Source organism: Vigna unguiculata, chromosome 3 (assembly GCF_004118075.2).
Source record: "Vigna unguiculata cultivar IT97K-499-35 chromosome 3, ASM411807v1, whole genome shotgun sequence".
NCBI classification, from domain to species: domain Eukaryota; kingdom Viridiplantae; phylum Streptophyta; class Magnoliopsida; order Fabales; family Fabaceae; genus Vigna; species Vigna unguiculata.
Window position 1 is genome coordinate 1,860,184 of NC_040281.1, and position 24,444 is coordinate 1,884,627.

Here is a 24,444-nt window from a genome sequence, read left to right on the forward strand (position 1 = left end):
CATAAGCAACTTCATTGTATGGATTAACATTATACAATAAAGGCTATCATGTTGAGTCCTTAATCTTGGATCTTATATATGAATAATTATATAGATATTAGGATACCTTAGTACTATTGTATCAAAGTGATGGGATGCGACATATCGACGATAATGCGTCAATGGTGAAGACACCAACGATGACTTTGACCCAGAGAAGACACACAACATCAAGACCAGGTATTGGAAAAATGAGATGATATATGCTTTCAAATCCCTAAAAATGTCATCCATTGTATATTTACAAATAAAATAATTACTTTCTATATCAGTTATAACTAGAATCGATATAAAAAATTTTCTTTTTTATTACAAATATTTTATCGTGTCAACTTTTTATATCGAATATAACTAGAATTAGTATAGAGAATTTTCTTCTTTATTAAAAGATGTCATTGTATCTACTTTCTAGACCGATTATAACTCTAACTGATATAATTATTATATTATTTATAATTCTGCTAACGCATCACTTATTGTAGTGAGTGTAGATTATAACTTGTACAAAAAAATCGTTTTAAAAAATTATTTTTCCACTAAAATTTGTATCGAATAAGTTTTAAATTCAACAATAGTTCTTACTATAGAGCTCCTATTTTCGCAAAATAAACTAGTTGTTATCCACGTAATATACATAACAACTCACTATTTAAGAGGATATTAGAAAAAAAAAGTTGGCAACTATGACCAAACAATAAAATTTTCTTTTAAAACTTACAGTAATATCTAGCAAATATAGAAACCATATATAGTTTTCAACATAGCTATTTAATACCAGTACCATCTAATAAGGAAGTTCATAGCCAAAATTGTTGATATATATAGCGTCAGATTCACAAAATTAGAAAGTATAAAACATATTAAAACACTTTCCTTATGCACAATAATAAGAATAAAAAATATAAAAAACTTCATATATTAAAAATATTGATAATTTTCACGAGAGTGTGTATAAATAAAGAAGTGTGGGAGTGATATCATATGCCTAAACCTTTCTAATAACCTCTCTTTTGTTTATGGCTCCCCAATAACTTTTCTTTCTTTTTAAAGCTTTGTTCTTGAATCATGGGTCGTCGAAAGATTGAGATTACGGAAGTGAAGGACCCCAACACCAAACAAGTGACATTTTCGAAGCGTCGAACAGGTTTGTTCAAAAAAGCAAACGAATTATCAATTCTGTGTGGAGCTGAAGTTGCTATTGTTGTGTTTTCTCCTGGGAACAAGCCTTACTCTTTTGGGCACCCAAGTGTTGATGCTGTTGCAGACAAGTTTCTGCAACAAGAAAGTGCATCAGATGTTGCTGTCACACCAAATGTTGTCGAAGGAAATGATTCATCTAATGCTGACAACATAGATGCACTGAATCAAGAATTGTGTGGTGTTCAAACTCAAATAAGCGAGGAACATAAGAAGGCTATTGAACTTGACAGGAGAAAGAAGCAACAAGATGTTACTAAGGTTACCCTCAACAAACAATTGCAACGTTCATACCTAAAGGTTCAGCGTAAGGTGGAGGACTATCTTGATGCCATTGAAGTGTCGGAGTATATGTTGCTTCTTGCAAAAGAACCTGTGATTGGAATAACAAAACAAGTAACTGCAAAAAGAAGAAAGAATTGATGCGTTGTAGCATCAAAATTATGTTCTCGTTTGGGTTGGTTCCTTAACCCTAAACCGTGTTGTTCCCAGTGTGTTGTTGGTTGAAAAAAATAATATTGTGTGTGAAATGGTTGTTATTTATGTTTGCAGAATCTATGTTAAGGTTGATTTCAAGAATTTTATCTATTACTGATTACTAAATTTTACCTTGTTCCAATTTGAATGTTTTTTACAAGAGATCTCATTGTATTGGATAATGAAAGAATATAGTAAGGTTGAGAATATCATGAAAAGCATTATTGATCTAAGTGGTGATTTTCCTTTTTGTTTCTTCAAATAAGAATACAAATTCTGACAAATCCTGAGATAGCTAAACAATATAATCAGACATTTTTTCACTATGAAGATGTCTATATTGGATGATCTTGTCAACTAATATTACATTACATCTAAGATAATTGTAAACTCAAAATTTTAAAAATAGTAGTTTTTCATAAAACTTTTTAACTAGAGTACGCATTTTATTCTTAATAATTTAAGGTTACTTTACTAATTATATAATTAGTGCATTTAGTTTATCAAATTATTGATATGTTTTATCTCAAATTTTTTCCTATCTTCTCGATGGATCAAAGCCTTAAAATTTGTCTTTGTTATTTATGTTGTCCTCTTTTTGAATGCTTATTTGTCTTCATACTAACAGTTATCTCATTTTTATTTTTATTATTTATAGCATTTCTCAGTTATTTGTTTGATCTTTCTATATCAATTTAAAAATTCTTGCACCAGATATCAATTATTTTATATATTATTTTCCTATATGAATATACATTATTTTTGTTTCTCTAAATCCTTAACATGTAACCAGGTGTTGGCATTGTTTTAACCGATAGAGAAGAGATAATATGCAATGTATATGAATATAACTATGGTTCAAAATTTTCAATCATTTTTTTATTTTTGCGTTTTATTTTATCTGTTATGTTAATTTTCACCCGCTAAAAATGAATCAAACTCTCATCGAAACCTTTTATGCAATTTTCATGAGATATAACAAAGATTCTTTGAAAACAAAGACTTTGACAAAGAAAATATAATAAACTAGCAATTTTACATAAATATTAAAGTTTCAAATAGAAAAAAAATGTAATATGATGCGTTATCCTATTATATTACTACACTAGTAATTCAAATAATGGAAAATGACTCAGCTCTAATCTTCCTAAAATTCTATCACCCATGTTAAAAGATGGTTAGATCTGGGACGTTCAAAACAATTTAAAACTTTAAGGAAATAATGAGAGAAATTTAGGACTAATTCATTACAAAAATAAGAGTAATAATGAATTTATTAAGTAATATAGTGTTAATACATTACTGTATTTAATACAATAAATATATTATTGAATATATTCTTTAACTTATTAAATAATACTATTTCATGAATTCAATAATACATTAAATGTAATAATTAAATGGAATAATATATTTAATATATTAAATGTAGAAATGTATCAGTAATACATTTTTTAATAAATTAATTAATTACAACTATTTAATCATAATTATTATAAAACAATAATTAAAACCATAAATGCCTAGTTTGTTATATTATCTTTGTAAAATTTAATAAATACATTACATTTCATAAAATTATTAAATTAAACTGTATATTATATTTAAAAGTACAATGACTGCAGTTAATCATATATGTTAATTTCATAATTATTATATCTCTTAAAAATATGAACAGCATATTAGTAAATATATTAAATTTAATAATTAATATTGTATTAATATCTTGTATTTTTAATAAATTTACTACTTACTATTATTTAACAATAGTTTAAAGTAAAATAAAACTTAATAAAATAAAAAGATGTTAATACAATGTATTTGATAAGTTTAATAAACATAATATATTTCATAAAATTATTACTGTTAATTATATATCATATTAAATACTTAATAGCATATGAAGAAAATGTTTTATTTTATCAATTATTTGTGGTGACAAAGTTTAAAGCATTATAATATATAAATGCTAAATTAATTGAAAAATATATATAAATATATATATATATATATATATATATATATATTATTAGAAATTTTCATATTAAATAGAATTTTTTTTATAAATTTATTAAAAAATTGTAAGAAAAGACTATTTTTATCATTTTTTCTAAAAATTTTAATTGTGAAGTAATTTTTGTGTGAATAATTATTTTTTATAAAACTATAAAATTCATAAGTATATTTTATAATTTTATTTTTTGCGAATAATATTTTATACAAAATATTTTAAATAAAATTGATAATAATTTCTTATAACAAATTTTTTCATAACAAAGTATTTTATAAAAAGAATTAAATCAAAATTCAATGGAATATATATATATATATATATATATATATATATAATTTATTTGTGTGTATGTATGTGATTACAATAATTAATAGTTAACAGTATTACGGTGAATAAAGTTCGAAGTATCACATACATTATGATCAATTCAAACTTATACTAATATTTTTGTTAATTCTAGTCGTTTATTTTAATCTAATGTGGTTCTTTTTTTTTAATCGAACGTATTTCTTTTTTGTTATTGTTATTTTAATCTAACGTAGTGTTTGTTAATGCTTAGAAGACTTTTGAAGCAGATGGACATGTGAGTATCGAGGCAATTTGTTTTAGTTAATTTAAGAGAAATTGTGGTACAGATTTATATATCCTCGCATAATTCAAGAGATTTGTCATTACATCCAATATAACATTACTAAATTGTCTTGACTTTTTGTCCTATATTCTTTTTTGTGATGGTTGGTTTAGGGTAGTTCAAATAATATTTTCTTCTCTTTCTCACGTGCATCTGTATGGAAACATCTAACTTTTTTCAATTATTTTTCTACAAGGTTTAGTTTATGTGCCTAATTATTTTTAGGAAAATTTAACTATAATTATTTATGAATGTCTAATTTGTTTGTCTCGTTTTTCTTAAATGTGAATTTTATGATTTTGTATTTGAACTTTTTTAAATTTGTTTTTATATGCATGTATATTAATTTAGATGTCAAAATTTATAGAAAATATAATTTTAGATGATGTAAAAAATATGGTAAAATTATTTTATTAGTTTATATTATGTTTTTAAGTTATTTAAATTATAATTTTAGATGTAAATTGAGTGAACTTTAGTTTATATCTGAGATTTAGCACAAATAATTATTTGTATTAAATTTTGAATTGTTGATTTGATAATTTTGAAATTTTATTTTTGAAATTTTATATTTGATAAATTTTAGGTTTGAACCATATTGTGTTGTTTAAATACATACTTGAATGTAATCGATGATGACTTTTATTTTGTGTATTTCGAATATTTATAACACTACTGAAATTTTATCAGATGGCAAAAAATAAATTATTTAAAATTTAGTGTGTTTAAAAAATATTATTAAATTCAGGATAAAAAAATAAACTTTTTTTATTATACATATACTATATACAATGTTAATTATCTTATTTGTATATAATAAATAAAATTACATTAATACATATTTATAAGAAGTTATAAGACAGCATAATAAAAAAGTTGTGAACACGCATAAAAAATATTAATATTTGAAATTTAGTTTTCTATTAAATATAACTACCAATTAAATTTAATTACATACAATCGTTATTTATATAACATTAAAATACGATCTATAAAAGATTATTATCATTATATATATATACACGACATTCAATAAGATAAATTTCAGAAATTTGTATTTGAATGTTCAAATCGAGAATACATTATTTGATTAGTACATTATATATTTGAGAAAAAGGTTGACTAAAGAATAAGAAAAGGAAGAGGAAAGCAAAATTGGACTTAGAATAAGATACGGCGGCGGCACAGGGGGCAGGAGTTGCAGTGCTCCAACCAGATGGTGATGCAGCTTGAGTGGTACACGTGGCCGCAGGGGACTCGCTTCTTTTCTCCTTCCTCGTTGCGCCGGCTGAACCTCTCCATGCAAACGGCGCAAACCTCATCCCTCTTCACCTCGTTAACTGTCGGCAACTTCGACACGTAGCTCTCGCACGCTGCCACTACACACCCTGACTCTCCCTCCACCACCGCAAGAGCCTCGTCCAGATCAAAACCACCCAGGTCTATGAAATTGTTCACCATTAACGCCGGCGATAGCAGCATCACCGCAATATGGTCTCTGTTCTCTGAAATCTCATGGTTAACGTTGCTGTTATCCATTGCACGACCTCAATACTATACACTCAATCACCTATATATATCTCACCCTCTAAGATTACTTTTCCTTTTCCTTTTTCATATCTATGGTTGTTTATTGACTGATTGGGTCTTTGAACAGTTGCGCTTTCATAAATCTATTCAATTTTTTTTAATAATTTATTATAATTTTGATTTTGATTGATAGTCACCTTATAACAGTGTTATTATCCATTTCACATTTTCTTCTTTGTTTATATATTTTTTTAATGATTGACATATTCATCATAAAATATCTTTTATTGTAAGTCATTCATATTTTACGCGCATAGCTGACGACAGAAATAAATAATACAAGATTTGATAATTTGTTCCTATTTTTTTTTTATAATGACCTGGATTTAAAATGAATTAGATTTCTCATGTTAAGTCAAATGTTTTACTTTTGTCTACCCTACATTTTTATAATTTAAAGAAAAAATAAATGATCCCTTCAATAATATTTTCTTTTGGCTTATAAAATTCAAGACATTATCATAATAGCATAATTGAGAGGACTTTAGAACTACTGTGGGTGAATTAAGCAAGAGTCTTGCCGCACTATTAGGTCTCAAGATTACAATTTTCTTTCACCAGATGGGAACTTAGGAATTCCGTAATTAAGAAAGACCAGACCGATTTTAATTTTGTGCATAAAGTAGAGCAATGATAATTTTATTTTGCTTAACTTAATTTGTTAATTCTTATAGTTTTATTGAAAAGATAATCAATTTCTTATGATTTAATTTTTTTTGGTAAATCTTTTCTAAGAATTTTATATTAAATAATCAATTATTAATGGTTTATAGAATTAATATATAAGAGCGTAGATTCAAGCCCTAGTGACTCAATTATCAACAGCCACTTGGTGGTCAACATAGACATAATTTAAAATAAGTTAAGACTGTTTTTTTTATTTGAAGGAAAAAAAATTATATAAAATGAAGCTAAAATCATTATTTACTGGCCCGCGCTATTCGAGGCTCCTAATATTTATGGATTTGACGTATGCGGACGATCAAATTTGTTAGGTTAATAATAATAAAATTAAGTTTATTATTATTATTATTATTATTAATTTTATTGTTATATTTATAGAATAAATATGATAAGGTTCATGATTAAGATTAAAGAATTATTATTATAATAAAGATTATAATAACAAGAAATAAGTTTATATAGTTTTAACTTCAATTGTTTTTTATTATAGTATTATTAAGTATACGACATCATTGATCTGGCCATATTAATACATGAATAGTGATTTTTAGCGTATAAAGATTAAAAGATTTTACTTTTTTAAATTTTATATATATATATATATATATATATATATATATATAAATATGTTCATTTAGAGTAAATGAAAATTTCTTGATGTTTAAGTGTAAGACCCACTTTTCGTTCTGCCATTTTTATTAAGGTTGCCCCTAACTATTAGGCCTTAGGGCTGGCTCAAAGGGGAAAATAGATCTAATCTGCCCCAAACCCTAACTTGTACTCACATTTCGTAAAAATAGAAACCTCACCTCCTTAGAGCTATTGTCGCCTTCCTCTGCTAGGGTTCCAAAATTCTCTCAGATTCGCTTTGGCTTGACCTTGATTCCGCTCATGTAAGTGTTCTTTAACTCCTATCGCCATCTCTAGTCTAGTTTCGTGGTCACAGTTGGAGTCCCTGTAATAATCTGTTTCTGTTCGCTGTTTCCAGTTGCGAGTCTGGTTCTAGAGCTGTTGTGCTCTGTGGTTCAGTGTCGAAGTGTCGTACAAACCCCTTTCTAGTAAGGGAAGCTAGAACCTAATCATCTATTCGTTTTTCCTGTTGTTCTTGCTGTTGTGCTAAGATTCTATGGTTGATATGAGGTTCTGAATGCGTGGAATGTTTTAGTATGTTAGTTTGGCTTGGTATGAATGGCTGTCGCAGGAAAACAGTGGCGAGATCTGATAATCTCGCCCAAGAGAGCCTGTCTCGCCTAGGCGAGATGAGCAGAGGTTCACCCAGACCTTTTTACGCAAGGGGTCGCTTAGGCGACCAACTTAGTTTTGAGCGAGCGAGTGTCTCGCTCAGGCGAGGGGAGTCTCGCCTAAGCGAGAATGCGCAAAGGTCGCTATTGTGTGTGTCGAGCTCTCGCATGGGCGAAGGGAGCTCGCCTGAGCGAGAGTCCTTCTCGCTTGAGCGAGACCCTCCAGCCTTTGTGAAGAGCTGGGTGAGAATGCATCCTGAGTTGGTTTCCCTCTGTGCTTTGATGTTTAGCTTGTGCTGGTTTGAATTATTGTATGATGGCTTAATGGTGAATTGTGAGTTTGGCATGATCTTTATATGAATTATACATGAGAGGTTGGATATATATATATATATATGTGTGTGTGTGTGTGTGTGTGTGTGTGTGTGTGTGTGTGTGTGGTCACGAATTTGACATGAGCAACAATGGACATGACGGTTGGTAATCCAGTGGCATGGTTTTGGTATGAGAAGAAGCACTTTACTCATGGTTGGGAATAACGAGTTGGTATTGATTCAACATATGATTAATGAGGGTTGGTTACGAATGTTGGTATGAGGTTCCCATGCATGATATATGTATCTATTACTTGGTTGTTTGTATATGTTTGATATGTGATCAGTACGTAATTCCTTGAAGTCTCTAGGTGGGACTTCAGGGTCGTGCTTCAGTGGTCGGGACGTAATTCCATGGCCCCTATTAGTGGGTGTCCATGGTGGTGTCCCATCTATATAACTTGGTAAGGATTCAAGGTAAGGATCGCATCCTGACACTCTAAAGAGTCAGTTAGTCTCACTTAGAGCGGACTGACTCATGTGGTGAGAGTAGCAGGAGGCCTGAAACTCATTAAGCGCTAACATTGTGCGTGAGGGAATTGATTCATTGTAACACTTGTGACACACAGCTCGGGGGTGAGCAGAGGTATCCACCACAAGTACAAGCATCCGCTGAATCCGACCAAGTTATATGTATCCGAATGAGTCGAGTCGAGTCTTAGTGTATTGATTGAAAAGTCATAACATGCTTGGTTGATATATAGATATTGGACTGTGAAAGTATATTTGATTGTATTGATGAAATCTTTTTGGCTCTAGCTTTTCCTTTCTTGTTTGAATGCCTTGTATGTTATCCTTCTACCTTTGCGATGATCATCAATTTATTGATCGGAGCAGATGCGAGAGGTTCTCGTGGCCAACCAGGGAGAGATGATTCCGTTGCATAATCTACTTAGGCTGGACTTGATTTTCTTGTTGGGCTTTTTGTTAGGGCTATGGCCACCCATGTATTGCTTTAATCTTTAATACTCTATTTTTTCTTCCGTTAGTCTTGTATCTAGTTTTCTTTTGGCATCGTAGTGTGCCTAGGATTGTAGAGGTGTGTTTAAGACTCCAGGACTGCGTTGTTGTACTATTTGTGTGTGACGTTTCTTTTAATTACGCTTATTAATTAAATGGGACGTTACATTAAGATTATCTTGTCAATGAAATTTCTTTTTTGAAGAAATATATATTATGATAAAAATTAACAAGTTATTTATTATACTGTGATATCAGACATCTAACACTTTGTGATGTTAGTTGCATGATTATTGGACAAGACTAAATTCTTGTGAGATTAATGATCGACCAATAAACAATCCATCAACTCTTAGTAATGAGTTTGAGTTTCATATAAATAAATATCTTGGTCACAATATTAATGAATGAAAAAAAAAATAGTTTCTTAAGTCATTCATTATGTGTTTACTTATTAGAATTTGAAAGTTATACCATATTTTCACCACAAAAAAAAAATAAATAATAAGTTTTAATGACATAAATTGTTAGTCGCTATAATGATAATTTAAATATCAATTTATATAATAAAATATTATTGCTTACTAAAATAGTCAATATTATGAATAAAAAATTATAACTGGTCATTAATTAATTAAAAATTAATTTATAAATTAATTTCTCTAGTAGCTAAAATCTTGGTAGCTAATGTTTAGTGACCAATTTATAAACTAATTCGTCAAAACCTTTGTAGTTAAATTTTAGAGACCAATTTAGAGACTAATTATAATTTTTTACTCGTAATAGTAACTAATAATTTTTTATCTCGTAAATTGATATCTAAATTAGTCACTATAGCGACTAACATTTTTTTCTCACTGAAATTGGTTGTTAATATGGAATTTTCTCATAGTTTTTAGAGTTAACATAGAGATGTAAATATGAAAAAAATATTATATTAATCTTCTAGTGATTCTAAAGTAAAGATATTTCATCATATCCTGTCATTAAAAAATGTTGTTAGATGTCAACCTTGATTAATAAGTTAATTTATTTTCAATTTTAGTAGTGAACCTCTAGAGTCACACAATAATGAGTGTTTCGGTCTTTGTTGAACGATAAAATATTATTGATTAAATTAAAATGTTCAATTTTAATTAATTAATATATTTTTTAAGTGAAATATTATTGTATTTTTTTACTAGCACCAAAAATACAATTAATAAAATTTTAATTAAGTAAGACTTAATTAAAAAATTTGATAAATCAAAGTTAAGTTAAGGTTATTTTACCTTAAATTTTGTCTCCTTTATATCAAGTATACATGAATTTAATCAAAGTAGATCCAATAATTTCCGTTGTGCACATTATGACTACGATTTATAACTTTCTATATCTTAAAAAAAGTACAGAATCATCAAAGATATTTTTAAATTTTAAATTATTTTTTAAATTTATAATTCAAAATATATTTTTTGGAATGCATATCCGATTATATATTTGAGAATATATTTTTAAATTTAGAAATATTTTAAAATATATAATTCAGAATGTTTCTAACAAATATATTTTAACTTCTATATTTCGGAATATATTTTCACTAGATTCTTTCAAAACATATAATACAGAATATATATTTTTGAACATAATATAACATTACAGTATTTTGAAATGTATTTCAAAAATCTAAAAAAAAAAAAGTAGAAGAATTTACTTTTCAATCAGTGACCATAATGTTCATAATGCTCGCGTGGACGTGAGAAGGAAGTCGAGTTGGAGGAAATGAAAGGGGTGAGAGGCTACTGCGAGCGAGAATATTTCCGCTAGTTTTAGGATTTTATTAAATTTTACAACAAAATAAAGAAAATTATAGGTTTTTTCGGGGTGCGAGAAGTAAAAATAGAGATGCCAAAGAAAAAGTCTTTGTTGGATCGATATTAGTCCAAGATGTTTTTTCCCTATTAGGTCTCATTACGTGTTTTAAGCCCTTCGGCCGAAAACAAAATTTTGTATAGAATTGGGTGATAAACTAATCTTAGTGCAACTATAGCTGATTATAAAATCAACTATTTAAAATTGTGATAAAATTTAATATATATTTGATAAAATATAATTAATTATAGTATCAACAGCTGATAATCAATTGCTCCCATCTTAACTTATCTTCTTAAAGTCCATCTTCTGAAGCGAAATCCCTTTTTACATTACTATAATCATATCTAAATAAAGAAACGAATTACATAATATTAAAATTAAAAAATAATCCCAAACAAGTGACGAAATAAGTTATAAAAGAAATGTTAAGAATTTAAAAAAGGTTAGTATAAAGTTCTTCGAAAATTGAAATGTTTTATATTATTCCATTAATTGATTATTGTTATCAATCGATAAAAGAAATCTTCCGTACTAAACCAATGCATAGTATAGTATTTTTGTTAGAATTCAAAACCAATGCATAATAAAAAAGAAAATCTTACAGAATAATAGCATAATTCGATACAAGAATGTAAAACAAGTTATTCTCCATCCCATCATATTTTTCTAAATTCAATCCACAAAATCACACTCAATTAAAATTTAACTACAAAATTACATGCTATACATAACATCAATTCTTTCGTCTTTTTTTCACCTGTTTCGTTATTTCGACCACGGGTTGTTGTGCAAGTAGAATCAAACATTCTGATACCTCAATCGCATCAGTATAATCTTTCACCCTACGTTGCAATTCTAAATACGAATCTTGTAATTGCTTAAATTGGGAGGGTTGTGACAGTTGGTGCTGTTTTAGTATCTGATCATGCTCCAAACCCTTCTTTTCTTCCACAAGTATTTGGGCTTCAATATCTAACAGTTGTTGATTCAACCTACTAATGTCACCAACTTCTACGTTGTTTTGTTTGACATCGTTTGATTTGGTTTCATGTCGAAGAAATTTTGCTGCGACAGCATCAACACCTGGGTGCCCAAAAGAGTAAGGTCTGTTTCCAATAGAGAAGACGACAATTGCAATTTCTGCACCACACAGTATAGATAGTTCATTCGCCTTTTTGAATAAACCTGTTCGACGCTTTGAAAATGTGACTTGTCTCGTATTAGGGTCCTTCACTGCTGCAATTTCAATTTTACGACGACCCATTGTTTCTTCGCTCTGCTAATTACTAAAAACAACACAAGAATCAGAGAATAGAAAGAAAGAGAAAGAGAGAGATGAATATATGATATGATATTTCCACAACCCTTTATATATTTATAAAACTTTATTTGAAATCCTTCAACGTTTCTAATATTGAATTTTTCAATTCCCAATATTTTCACTCGTCTACGCAAGCATTTTATTATCTTTCCTGATTTTTCTTTGAATAAATACCTGTTTTAGTCTTTTTTTTTTTTTTTAAGAAAGAGCCTATTTAGTTTTCTAAAACTACACACATTAGTCATTTTTTCTTACAATTAATGTCTATTAATTGTCATTTAAGATCAAATTTATCATTGTCTATATATAATAGAATTTATTCAAATACATTTATAGCATAAAATAATATGTTGTTTTAGATATTTGTGCGCGTTAATATATCTACCTAATGCAAAATCCTGATTAGGGATTAAGTTTAAACAACGGCTCTAATCCAAACATTAGGGTTGAAAAAAAAATGCACCAATGATGATCTGAAAATCACTGCCATGTATTTTTAAACACGTGGTCATTGTTAGATTAACTACTTTAAGGATAATTAATTAATTAAATTATTCGTTGATACCTCAATTAAGGAAGGAGAAAAAAAAAAGAATTATTCGTTTGGTACTAAACTGAAAAAAATAGGAGGAGATATTTCATTGATGATATTTAATTAATTATAATTTTTTATTTATAATAGAGATTATTTTAGTTATATATCATGTTATAATTAACTAAAACTATTAGTATTTAAAAGTAATCTTTATAATGAATAAAAAATAGTATTAGTTTGTGAATTAGAGTCTAAGTTTGGTCTAAAACTTTGGTGGTAGTGTTAAAGCCTAATTTAACCAATAATTCATAAATCAATTATAATATTTTATTCATAATAGAGATAATTTTAAATATTATTAATTTTTTTTCTCTAAAACTAGTTATTATTTATTAATTTTTTTTGTAGTGCAAGATTTAAAAGTTTGTTTGAAGAAAAAGAGAAAAAAATTGGAGAAAGGTAATTATTGTGTTAACATTTTTTTTAATTTATAATAAAACATGGTATGTGCCTATTAGTAACACAAGGCTGAAACTAATATGATTCGATAGAAAGGTAAATAAAGTTTGACCAATAGTTGTTTTTTTACAAAGAATTAAACTCGGAAAATGTCTGAATAATTCGATCTTAGATTCAATATATTAAGCATTTGTAACCAATCTGATTACAAAAGGATTTAGAATTAGTAGTAAAAATTTTCTTTCAATTTTCATTTTTTAGTGAACAGTTCTTTAGTAATTTTTTATTTGTTTTAAATAGTCATATACTTAATAGAAAGGTTAAAGGAATGAGAAAATAGAAGGTCTCATATTCGGTAAAGCGTGTCTTTAATTAGTTTATAATTTGTGTAAACAGGGAGTGGGTTTACAGCTAATATGTGATTAGTTAACCATTAATCAGATGACTTTGTTTGGATTAATCAAATAAAGTTCGTGATTCACTTATCTATAGAAGCAAGGAACAATTATCTGCTTAACCTAACAAATTTGATTAATTACAACTTTGAAAGGATGATTCATGAACCAATATTACACTTTAACCCTTTTATTTATTTAGAAACTGGTCGTGTGTTCATTAAGAATTTGAAGCTTTAAGAGCAACGAATGTACTTTATAAGAGTATAATGTAAACGGAATAAGAGAATAAAGTCTAATGTCATACAAATGAAGTTAATAATTACAAAGTATCAGAAAAATTATATTATCAATTAAATTAGAATTTTTATTGATTAGATTTAAAGATAATTATTATAAAGTTAATAAATTTGTTGTAAAGCATGATGTGTTATTCAATGATGGTATAAATTTATTGTATATATATACAGTTTGTCTTTTCTATAAAACTAGTAAATATAGATGGAAATTTGTGATGGTTGTTTAATGGAAACGATTGACCAGTCATAATAATGATTAGTCGTCTTAATATGTTCCTATGTTTACCTCCAGTTATAAATAACTAAATAAATTTTTTAATATATTTTTATTGAATTTTAAATCTTTTTAATATTATGCAATTGCAGAAGAAATATGACACCACAAAATCAGAATCTTGATTCTCGTTTCGCTTTTTCCTTCTCATATTTTCTTGATACCCTAAATTTTGCGTTACATCTATCTCCGTTCCATTTACTATTTCATTACGTTTTCTGCAAACGTTAGTTATATTAGATGATGACGGGTGTGTGGGAGAAGTAAATGGTTGAGAATTTGGTAGAAAGTGCTGGTTATTCAAACACCAATATATAGTATAAAAGTGATTAATTAAAGTAATATGAAAAATGATTATCGTTTAAAAAAAGCATGGCAACATTTGGCAAAGAGTTGAGAGAGATGGAAGGTGTGTGTCGTGTGAGGATTTGATGATGCAGAATTATAATTTGAAAAGGGGTATAGTGGTAATTGGAGTGGAAAGGAATCTGTGTACCTTGGAGGAGGTCCTTGTCTTGGGGTGTTTCCCAGCTAGCCCAACCCAAGACTCGTGGAAGAAGAAGAAGAAGAAGGGTGTGGATGTAACAACCATGGTGGTGCCTTCAATTCCACACACGCCCACGTGTTCACCCAAACACACAAGAATCAATCCTAAACCAGATACCTCCTACTCCTAAATTGTTTCAAACTCAATTTTAAAGCTCTTCCATGATGGAGACTTTCTTTTTCCTCCTTTTTCATTTTTTTTTTCTAATTTTGTATTCTTAAATTTATATTTCTTTTTGTACGGACTGTTACCACCTGTTTCCTATAATTGAATTTCAAGTACCCCAGTACAGTGACAGGGATTCATCATCATTGCTGTCCTTCTGCATTGCTTCTCACGCAATGTTACTTAGGAATGTTAGAAACCTGGTGGATCAACACATTTAACTCATTCCTTCATGGTGTATTTGGTAGGAATAATGGAATAAGAAACAAGAGTCAAAGTACAAAAGGTAAAAAAGCCTGTATCTATATTTTATACAGGAGAAGTAGGTGAGAAGGAAAAAAAAAATGATTATAAATTCTCTTTCTTCTCTATTTTATTAAGAAAAAACCTAATATAGTCTTATTTTTTATTATATTTATCACTTGTTTATATTTATCTAATCGAACACACATGGATTTTTAATGATTGAATCAGATTAACTTGCAACTTATGTTATAAAAATTTCAATGTAGTCTCAAAATAAGCTATTGTTACCTTGAAAAGGCATTGTAGTTCTAGATGATTGATTCTTCCATTTGGCATTTGTCTAATCTGTTTCCACCTTGCTCAAGAAATTAGAAATCACCACGCGTTGTTGGCGTTTGGTTGAAGTCCACACCGCGATGGCTTGAATTTCAGAAGAGTGAACACCTGGAAGTATAGTAGTAGACTTGTAGCCTAGAACGACCAATTCCTCTGTCGCAGTCAAGTCCTATAAAAAATTACCCTTCCAAATTTTCTTGTACCTTTTTTAAAAAGATACTCTCATTCATTAATGCAAAGGAAAACTGAAAAAAAAAAAAATCATGATTTTCTCATTGAAGTTCAATTAACTCGCACGTCAAATTTTACCAAACGAGTAGGTCCCCAAAGTAATCCTTGATGACACCTGGCGTTACTCTAATTAAAGACAGAGTACCGTTGCTTACGTACATAGGTTCCTCACACGTCACACACACAAGGGTGCAATCCAGTGCAGGGAGGTCTGCGTGGTACTTTGAGAAGGGTTTCATCACGATTGGTGGGGATGAGCAGCAAGATTAGGATGAAAGCGGGTGCAGGGTTGCGCGAAGCAGAGGATTAGAAAGAGGCGTGATGAGGAAAAGAAACGTGTGGAAGGAAGATCAATGGAGGGACAGGTGGAGACACAGCATAAGGCAGGTGAGTACGACTACAATTTACAAACAGTTGGTGTCTCTCTCCCTTTTCCTTTCTTTCCTTTCTTTCCCCACTCACAATTCACAATAGATGCGTGCGCCATCGACAAAACTTACAATTTCCTCACACGTGTCACTTTCTCGTCTCTCCTTTCACCTCCTTTTATCGCCTCCTCCTCGCTTCCTTTTCTTCCCGTTCCCTCTCTCAACTACGACACCGCTGAGCTATGGAGGAGGACGACCCACTCGAACGACTCGACTCGGAGTTCGCGTCCACCAGCTCCGGCTCCGTCATTTCCTCCACACTCAGCACCGAGGATTTCCGGAACCTCAACAGCTCCGGCGACATTTCCTCTATCAGTAGTGGCTCCGGCGAGATTCCTCCTGCCGCGGTCACCGAGGCGATACTCTCGCCGCCTCCGCTGCACCGCGCGGGACTCAGTGACTGCGAGGCGCCTGCGGTGAGGGAGAAGTGCATCGGAAGGAGTAACAAGGGAGTGAGTTGGGGACACACTTCGGTGATTGGGAGAAGGAAAGAGATGGAGGACGCCGTGGCAGTTATTCCTGGATTCATGTCTCGTACGTGCGATCACGTCGGCGGTTGTACCGCTCCCGGCTCCAGATCCTCCGGCGAGATCTCTCCCGTTCATTTCTTCGGCGTTTACGACGGCCATGGTGGCTCACAGGTTCGGTACACCTTCTTCTTCTCCTTCTTCCATTTTCTAATAATTATTTAATTTTTTCAATTGAAGTTTGAAAGAGTTGTTGGTGGTTGTGGTGACTGCGCAGGGAGGGAGTGTGGCGTTCTGGTTAATATTTACTTATTCTCTTTTTTAATTGTAATTTATCTGGTTGATTAGTATCTATGTTTATTTTACTACTATTATTTTCTGTAAATAAATAAAAAATGATATCGGAATTATTGTGCTCGCTAAGTTTAAACTGGGAATGTGGTTGGTGGGTGTGTTGCTCAGAAAGGCCACGTGTTGTAGGCTCATAGGCAGAGTGGTCCTTACAGAGAGAGATAAATTCACGGTGCTTTTCGTTCTGCTATGACACGTGTAAATGCGATCGTGCATAACAGGGGCGTGGGCCTTTTCTTTTCTAGGATGGATACTTGTACTAATTAGGAATGGGGATTGATTTGTGTGACTGAGATCTGACGTGGTTTCTATCACAGACAAATCATCACCTTGTGGCTTGCCGAAAGGTTTCCGGGATGAGTCTAGCGCCAAGAAAAAACAGTCCGATTTGAAATAAATCAGAAATAATTTCTTCCCAAGCTTGATTTTAATGTGTTTATAAGACTTTTTTTTCATTAACACTAAAAAAACTTGAATCAATTTATAATATTTTTGTATTATTTTAGTTTATGAGTTTTCATTTTTTGTTTTTATGAATACTTTTGGAGGAGTTTATTTACGCATATTCAATCTTGCGAACTAATTCGAAATTATTTTTTGTGCAATTCTTAAGATGATTATTATAAAAGTCACAATTTATAATTAAGTGATGGCCTTTTTTGTGCATAAAATTATTTATGTATATTATTTATTTAATCTATCAAGAATATATTGACAATACTTAATTATGTTTTTTACCTACCTTTATTTCAAAGGTTGTCTTTAAAAATTCTTTCGATACAATTGTAGGTTTATTATTTATTTATTTCCTGTGAAAAGAAATGTAATGATTAGGACGTGCTACTGTTGGGTGGCCACCTGGATAGAAAGATGAGCTTTTTGTCTAAAGAAAAGGTATATTGTTTATGTGTGACAAAGTGGGACATATACTAATTATGCTCCTTTGCACTACTTTTGGCATGTTATATTGTGGGGCTGACTGATGATGGCTGTGGTTAGTCTGCTTCATTCTAGAAAAGTTTCGTATGTTCTTTTGAATACCAATTTCCAATAAATTATAATAAATTGCATAGTATAGTTGCTAACGTCTATGTCACTAGATTAAATCTCAACTGTTAGAAACATTATTCTTTGAATATATAAAACGATTTTCCCTGTATATTGGGTAGAACAACGCCTATAGTTTATTTGGAAAACTCTCTCGTACAAAGATTATGCTCTCCACACTCCACAACATATAAGATTCATGCCTTGTTTGGTTTTAAATTTTAGGGATTCTTTTCCGGTAGGATATTGTTATTTCAGCAGTACTTTTAGTGATGTTTAGTTACATAAGTAGATGAAACCAATCATCGTAATTGGTTTAGTACTGGCCTTTAAACATGCAAGTGGAGTGAAAATTGCGTAAACAAAAGGTATGAAAAAAATATCACGCTTCTAGATCAACCTCAGAAGTTTTGTTTCCCATTTGGTTATCAATCTATTTCACCCCTTGGACAAAACAAATTTGTATCTACAATTCAGACGTCGAAAATGTCTGGGTCCCGAACTATTAGTAAGGATACCTGATAAATTTCCACAGTTTCATTGGAGCTTTAAGTAACTATTGAGTAGCGGAAAGCGTCTTCCCTAGTGTCATTCTATGTTATTCTGCGTGATAGCTATATCGTTTGATTTGCATTTGAAGTGTAGGTGCAACCGAATTTCAAGGTGAGTTGTGTGGAAAAAAATGTGGAGTGAAGATCTCATATGAAGATGCCTGATTAGACTTGGTATTTGTTACAGGATGCTTAAATGATAATTTTTATTTTATTTATACTTTGGTACAAGCAAAAAAACGAGTCTATTTATTTTTCTTCTTGAACAGCTTGCCATGTAGATTGGGTGAATACTTTGCATTGTATAAAATTCATTGTAGATATTAATTATGACATTAATACCTATTATTTTGGCGTATTAAATTGAGTATATTTCTTTGACTACAACTATCTATTTCAGAATAATGATATCAAAGATGGATTAAGAAGGGCAACTGAATTCTGAGCGTCCTTCTCCTTGTACAAGGGAGGAGAAATACCTGTCCAAAATGCGAAGCCTGGAGCTCATTGTAGATGGATAATATTTTGGTGTTAAAACTCGTCGAAAATTTCCCCTTGATGGCTATTTTTCTATTTTTTTAACTAAACTGTACCGATCTTTGATTCTAGTCAAATGCATTCGTCCAACGTGGTCTTCACAACACAGAGCTACATAGAATTATCTGACCGTCTTGATGAAGTTAATACTATAAGATCCATTCAAGAAATATTTGATAGTCCATAATACAAGACTCCGCACAATTTGTTGAAGTCGTCACCTTGTTTCCCTTCTTGACTTTAATCTACTAATTACTCTACAATTAACATTAAAATTTGGTATTTTAAATAAGGATAAACTAGTGTTGTCATAAATTTTTCAAAAATAAATAGATTATCTAATTTTACCTTTCTTGATTCATATGCTTTGGTTAAATAAACACCATATAAAAAGGATGGAGTACATCATGAAATTTTTATCATTCTCCTAACTGTTGTGGTAATTTAATACTCCTAGGTGGCTAAGTTCTGTGCTAAGCGGATGCACGATGTTATAGCAGAGGAGTGGAACCGAGAAATGGCAGGTGGGGCTGAGTGGCAGAGAAGATGGGAAACCGTATTTGCTAACAGTTTTGAGAGGACTGACAATGAAATCCTATCAGACGCAGTTGCACCTGAAATGGTTGGATCTACTGCCTCTGTGGTGGTTCTATCTGGTTGCCAAATTATTGCATCCAACTGCGGCGACTCAAGGGTAGTTCTTTGCCGCAGGACACAAACAATCCCCTTGTCAGTGGATCAAAAGGTCAGGTCTAGTCATAACCCACTTATCTTGATGATATAACACTCCGACCATGTGATCATGCGTTCCGTTTTAAGTTTCTTGAATGGAAAATTATATGTACTTCCAGTTTATTAAAGTAGGCCGGATATCTATTGACAACAATTACAATAATAAAAAAGATAAAAGCACTGACCTCTGCTGCTTTTGAAATTCTTAATAATTCGGGAAAAGGGGACATTAAAAATCAAAAAGAGAAAACTCGCCCATGCAGCCATGTACTCAGAAGAAAATCAGGGTTGGATGTAAGGAGGGTAACTCTTAAAAAAACTTCAAAAATTGTATACTTTGATTTTATTTATATAACTATATAATATTATAATTTATTGATTTAACTATGTTAGTGAAGGTAACTTTTACTCTCCTATGCTTATATCATTAACGGAATTGAGATGCTATTGTCCTTGTTTGTACAGCCGGATAGACAAGATGAACTCTTGAGAATTGAAGGAGAAGGAGGAAAAGTCATAAACTGGAATGGAGCTAGGGTGTTTGGTGTGCTTGCCATGTCCAGGGCCATAGGTACCTTGATTTATCTTCATACCCGATCTTAGGTTAAGAATTTGCGAAATTTTTTCTTCTTTCTGAACTATTAATAAAGGGACAAAGTTATTATGTCTCTGCTATGGAAAAATAAAAGATGCAAACGGCTATAATTTTCTAGTATTTTGATTTTAATCGTCTAGTAATTAGGGATTATTGTAATACCTATACTCATGTAAGAGGGTCATTTTCTTGCTGGTGTCACTATAGCTAAGTTACTCAAAGAAACAAAACAAAATGCGCAGACACTGAAGCTTATTGCATTAGTTGCGATAATGATGAGACAGTGGAAGAATGCAGGTTAAGATAGGGAATCTGAGCTTGAGTTAAAAACCTTCCTCTGTTTTGATACTCGAAAATGAGTCCGAGGATGAGTGTTGTGACTCGTGAGATAACACTGTAAGAGGACGAAGCTGCTAAGTAATGAGAGGAGGAAAATTTATCCCTGGAGAAGTAAATAAAAGCCATGTAAAACCGTAAGTTATAGATAAATACAATGCCTATCGTTTGAAGCCATTATTATTGTCTTCCTTCTTCCTCAATCAAATCAAGGTAGATTATTCCCGCCTCTGGCGTCTTGTGGCTTGAACTCCATAAGAATACAACTTAACCTTTTGGTGTGACGGTTGGATTTTTCTCCTCCACCATTCATACACGTTGGTTCAAGTTATATATGCTTGATCAAACTTCTCTGCATATTTTCTGTTCTGATAATAGCAACATTTTATGATTTAGAAGAGAAAAAAATCTGCCGGTCTCTTCCTCTTGCTTATTTTAATTGGTAACTAGTTCATGCAAGTACTTGCATAAAACTGAAGGTGTGTTGGAAGTCCCACATCGACTAAAGATAAGGTCAATAACCTGAATAGCTAAGCATTATTATCACTTTCTTGAATGGGACAAATTCTAGCTATACGGCAATTTGTTAGTCTGCAATTATTTTCACAATTCCTGAACAGTTGGTAGTTGGAATTTTTGTTAATAGAATGATTTGAGTCCTCATTGTGTTTGACTTTTGGATAGAGAAAAAGTCCAGCAATCGTGCTTAAGTTTTGTTAAGTTCTGGCTGAATTTTGTCAAATTTTTGCTTTAAATTTTATTGTTTACACTTTTAGGTTTTTTGACACCAGCATGAGTAGTTAAAAGATGTTGAGAAGAGATATATTGACTAAGGGGATAGATTTTAAGTAGAGAACAATATAGCTAGAGGAGTGACATAATCCTATTATTGTTAGTTGCTAAACATAGGAGAGTGATTGGAGGTAGGGCTCGGCATAGGGGCTAAGTTGGACCGTATAAGCGTAGTCTTATAGTTAAATACCATTAAAATGGTCAAATCATGTTAGCTCCGGACATAGATGAAATAAATAATAAAAGGAAAACAATTGATGCACTAGAGAATTTCATCCAAACCTAATATATCAATAAAGAAAGAGAAAAAAAATTCTGGATAGTTACAGGATATATATGATGTGATAAAAGAATAGAAATTTGCAAAAATATATTTATATTAAAATGAGTATTTTCAATCTCTTAAATAATTTTGTCCTATTGACCTAATTTTTTTTTACTTTTCTTTATGTAATTTGTTGTTTGATATTATTTTCATCAATGGAATGATTCATCTCTTTTATCTTCGATCTTTTTTAATTTGTTGGTCAACTCATTATTATAAAAAAAGAAAGTAAATTGTCGAACAAGTTAAAAAAATTATAAAAGAAAAGAATAAGTTAATTGGTGAACAGGAGACAAGATGATAAAAATAAAAGACATGATACTTAAAAAAATTAACTACTCAATAAAATAATTTTTAATAAAAATTTAATTAAAAATATCTAAATTTTTGAGATATTTAAAATTAGTTAAATCTAGCTTGATCGGCCCGTTGGTCTATGAACTTTGACTTAAAAGGATAGAGAAAAATAAGTCTTTTGCTAATTTCACCTTCTAATTAATTAACTAGGCTCCCTTCTGCCCTTTATTTTGGCATATAAATTTACGTAATCACCTTTTTAACTTTTTTATTAAATGATCCTTGTTTTCTTGAAATGCTGCTATTCTTCTTCATTCTTTTGTATCCTCCCTCTTTCATAAACATGGTTCCTTGTTTCAATTCCTTTATTCGTTGAACACCTTTTTCTTCCGTGTAAGTTGTCATTGTCCATTTTTTCTCCAGACCTTACCTTACCTTACCTTCCCATAAATTATGGATTTTGGCTTATAGTTTTAGAAGTTACTTTGACTTTGTATATATATATGTTTCTATAAAGTACTTTGAATAGGTATATATTTTCCAAAAAGTTACTTTCAATGTAAATAAAGTTATGATATTTTTATTACAGAGAATAAAAGAGAGAGGAGAAAATAGATGTAAAGAGTTTACCAAATAACGGAGATGGGATACAAGTATTTAAAGAGTAATCAGGATAAGAGTACAGGGTTCAAAAGAACAATGAAGATGAAGAGCGCAAAAATAAGGTTTAAAGTGTAATGAGGATGATACAGAATAGGGTTTTATTATTTTTATACAGAAGATATCTTGGTAATAAAAAATAACAAGGGGAAGGGAAGGTTAAATAGCAGAAGGCAAAAAAGTTGTATTCGTACTAACCTATATTTCTTCTAGTCCTAATCCGCATGAAGCATGATTCCTTATAGGGACCAGCCAAGATCTAAACCTAAGTCCAGATGGTTCGCTTTGGTTTAAGTTGTATTCTCACAGTCCTAGAGAGTTACAAGATTGTCCTATATATTATCAGATGATTATTCTAATCTAATAATAATGTACGGTCATTTTCTCTTTCGATATTACTAAAAAATCCCAGAGTACGTAGAAATTTCTAGTTGATGATTCTCCAGAAATTTTAGCAGAAGCTATTTAACTTTTCAGTTAATTCAAGAAAAGTCTTCAGCAATAAGATTCAGATAATCTTCAAGAAAGGTATTGAGTTTGTGGTATGTATAGCACCGGATTTTCAAGGCTACATGTTTTTAGCAGCATCTAGTGCAAACTATGCGTTTGTTCTTTTCTTTTGGGGCTATTCATCAGTTACAGAAACTATATGGACAGTCTTCCAAATTGAGCTAGCATTTGGACATCTTGAAACCAAGTCTATGATTTGTCGTGTATTGACCTGCTTAACAATGACGTTTCAGGTGATCGGTATTTGAGACCATGGATTATTCCTGTGCCTGAGATAACTTTCACAGCTAGAACAGACGAGGATGAGTGCTTAATTTTGGCAAGTGACGGACTCTGGGATGTAATGAGTAATGAAGAGGTTGGAGAAGTGGCACGCCACATTCTTAGAAGACGCCGCAGATCCTTGTCAGTGGAGGAACCGTCTCCTGCACAAGTTGTTGCCGACAGCCTGACTGAAATTGCATATGGTAGAAATAGTAAAGATAACATTTCGATCATAGTTGTTGATCTGAAATCCAAGAGAAAACGTCAGCAAAGGCCTCCTTTAATTTCCTAAGAATCTGTTTCTCTTCAATCTTGAGAAGGACAAAGAGACGGTAATGAAGTTGTAGAGTTGATCTATAAACAAACCTCTTTCTTTTTTTTTTTTTCTATTTTTCATATGACCCCCTTAGTACTTGGTATCACTTCACCTTGTGTCTTTCTCCTAACCTGCTGTACAGTACAGAGCTGATTGGGAAAAAAGAATCTGCTTCATGACGAGTCACAACTAGCTAGGGCTGGCTTGTTGTAACGAAGTATATAGATCACTACTATTTTTCCTTTTCCATTTGCTCCTTCCTGAACGGTTATGTGGATAACAGAATGAAATGCCATCAATTGTATTGTTTGAATTTCTTTTAGTGAAAGAAATGGAATAAAATATGGTGAACTCTATTCCATTTCAT

General features: G+C 30.9%; 4 protein-coding genes and 1 long non-coding RNA gene across 5 annotated transcripts; 3 read left to right on the forward strand and 2 right to left on the reverse strand.

Annotated features, from left to right (window-relative positions):
- Nucleotides 1–1,104: 1,104 nt before the first annotated feature.
- LOC114178238 (agamous-like MADS-box protein AGL29) lies at nucleotides 1,105–1,659 on the forward strand. The gene has a single exon (XM_028064034.1). It carries the CDS (start codon nucleotides 1,105–1,107, stop codon nucleotides 1,657–1,659), a length of 555 nt encoding a protein of 184 aa, XP_027919835.1.
- A 3,860-nt stretch (nucleotides 1,660–5,519) lies between these two features.
- Nucleotides 5,520–5,897, reverse strand: LOC114178243 (E3 ubiquitin-protein ligase RING1-like). The gene has a single exon (XM_028064043.1). It carries the CDS (start codon nucleotides 5,895–5,897, stop codon nucleotides 5,520–5,522), a length of 378 nt encoding a protein of 125 aa, XP_027919844.1.
- A 5,829-nt stretch (nucleotides 5,898–11,726) lies between these two features.
- Nucleotides 11,727–15,239, reverse strand: LOC114174961 (agamous-like MADS-box protein AGL29). Its single transcript, XM_028059697.1, has 2 exons — nucleotides 14,841–15,239; nucleotides 11,727–12,347 (listed from the first exon to the last, which is right to left on the reverse strand). The coding sequence occupies exon 2, from the start codon at nucleotides 12,323–12,325 to the stop codon at nucleotides 11,795–11,797; it is 531 nt and encodes a 176-aa protein (XP_027915498.1). The 5' UTR covers nucleotides 12,326–12,347; nucleotides 14,841–15,239; the 3' UTR covers nucleotides 11,727–11,794.
- Nucleotides 15,240–16,001: 762 nt separating this feature from the next.
- Nucleotides 16,002–24,443, forward strand: LOC114178339 (probable protein phosphatase 2C 6). Its single transcript, XM_028064179.1, has 4 exons — nucleotides 16,002–16,938; nucleotides 19,708–19,995; nucleotides 20,448–20,553; nucleotides 23,731–24,443. The coding sequence occupies exons 1-4, from the start codon at nucleotides 16,480–16,482 to the stop codon at nucleotides 24,051–24,053; spliced, it is 1,176 nt and encodes a 391-aa protein (XP_027919980.1). The 5' UTR covers nucleotides 16,002–16,479; the 3' UTR covers nucleotides 24,054–24,443.
- Nucleotides 17,644–19,340, forward strand: LOC114178340. The gene is made up of 2 exons (XR_003603316.1): nucleotides 17,644–18,887; nucleotides 19,114–19,340. It is a non-coding gene; the product is annotated as an uncharacterized LOC114178340 (long non-coding RNA).
- Nucleotide 24,444: the final 1 nt, after the last annotated feature.

Coding starts and splice junctions, on each gene's coding strand:
- LOC114178238 (XM_028064034.1), top strand. CDS start 1,105: ATGGGTCGTCGAAAGATTGAGATTACGGAAGTGAAGGACCCCAACACC.
- LOC114178243 (XM_028064043.1), bottom strand. CDS start 5,897: ATGGATAACAGCAACGTTAACCATGAGATTTCAGAGAACAGAGACCAT.
- LOC114174961 (XM_028059697.1), bottom strand. CDS start 12,325: ATGGGTCGTCGTAAAATTGAAATTGCAGCAGTGAAGGACCCTAATACG.
- LOC114178339 (XM_028064179.1), top strand. CDS start 16,480: ATGGAGGAGGACGACCCACTCGAACGACTCGACTCGGAGTTCGCGTCC. Junction 19,996..20,447: donor CCTTGTCAGTGGATCAAAAG/GTCAGGTCTAGT, acceptor TTGTTTGTACAG/CCGGATAGACAAGATGAACT. Junction 20,554..23,730: donor TGCCATGTCCAGGGCCATAG/GTACCTTGATTT, acceptor ATGACGTTTCAG/GTGATCGGTATTTGAGACCA.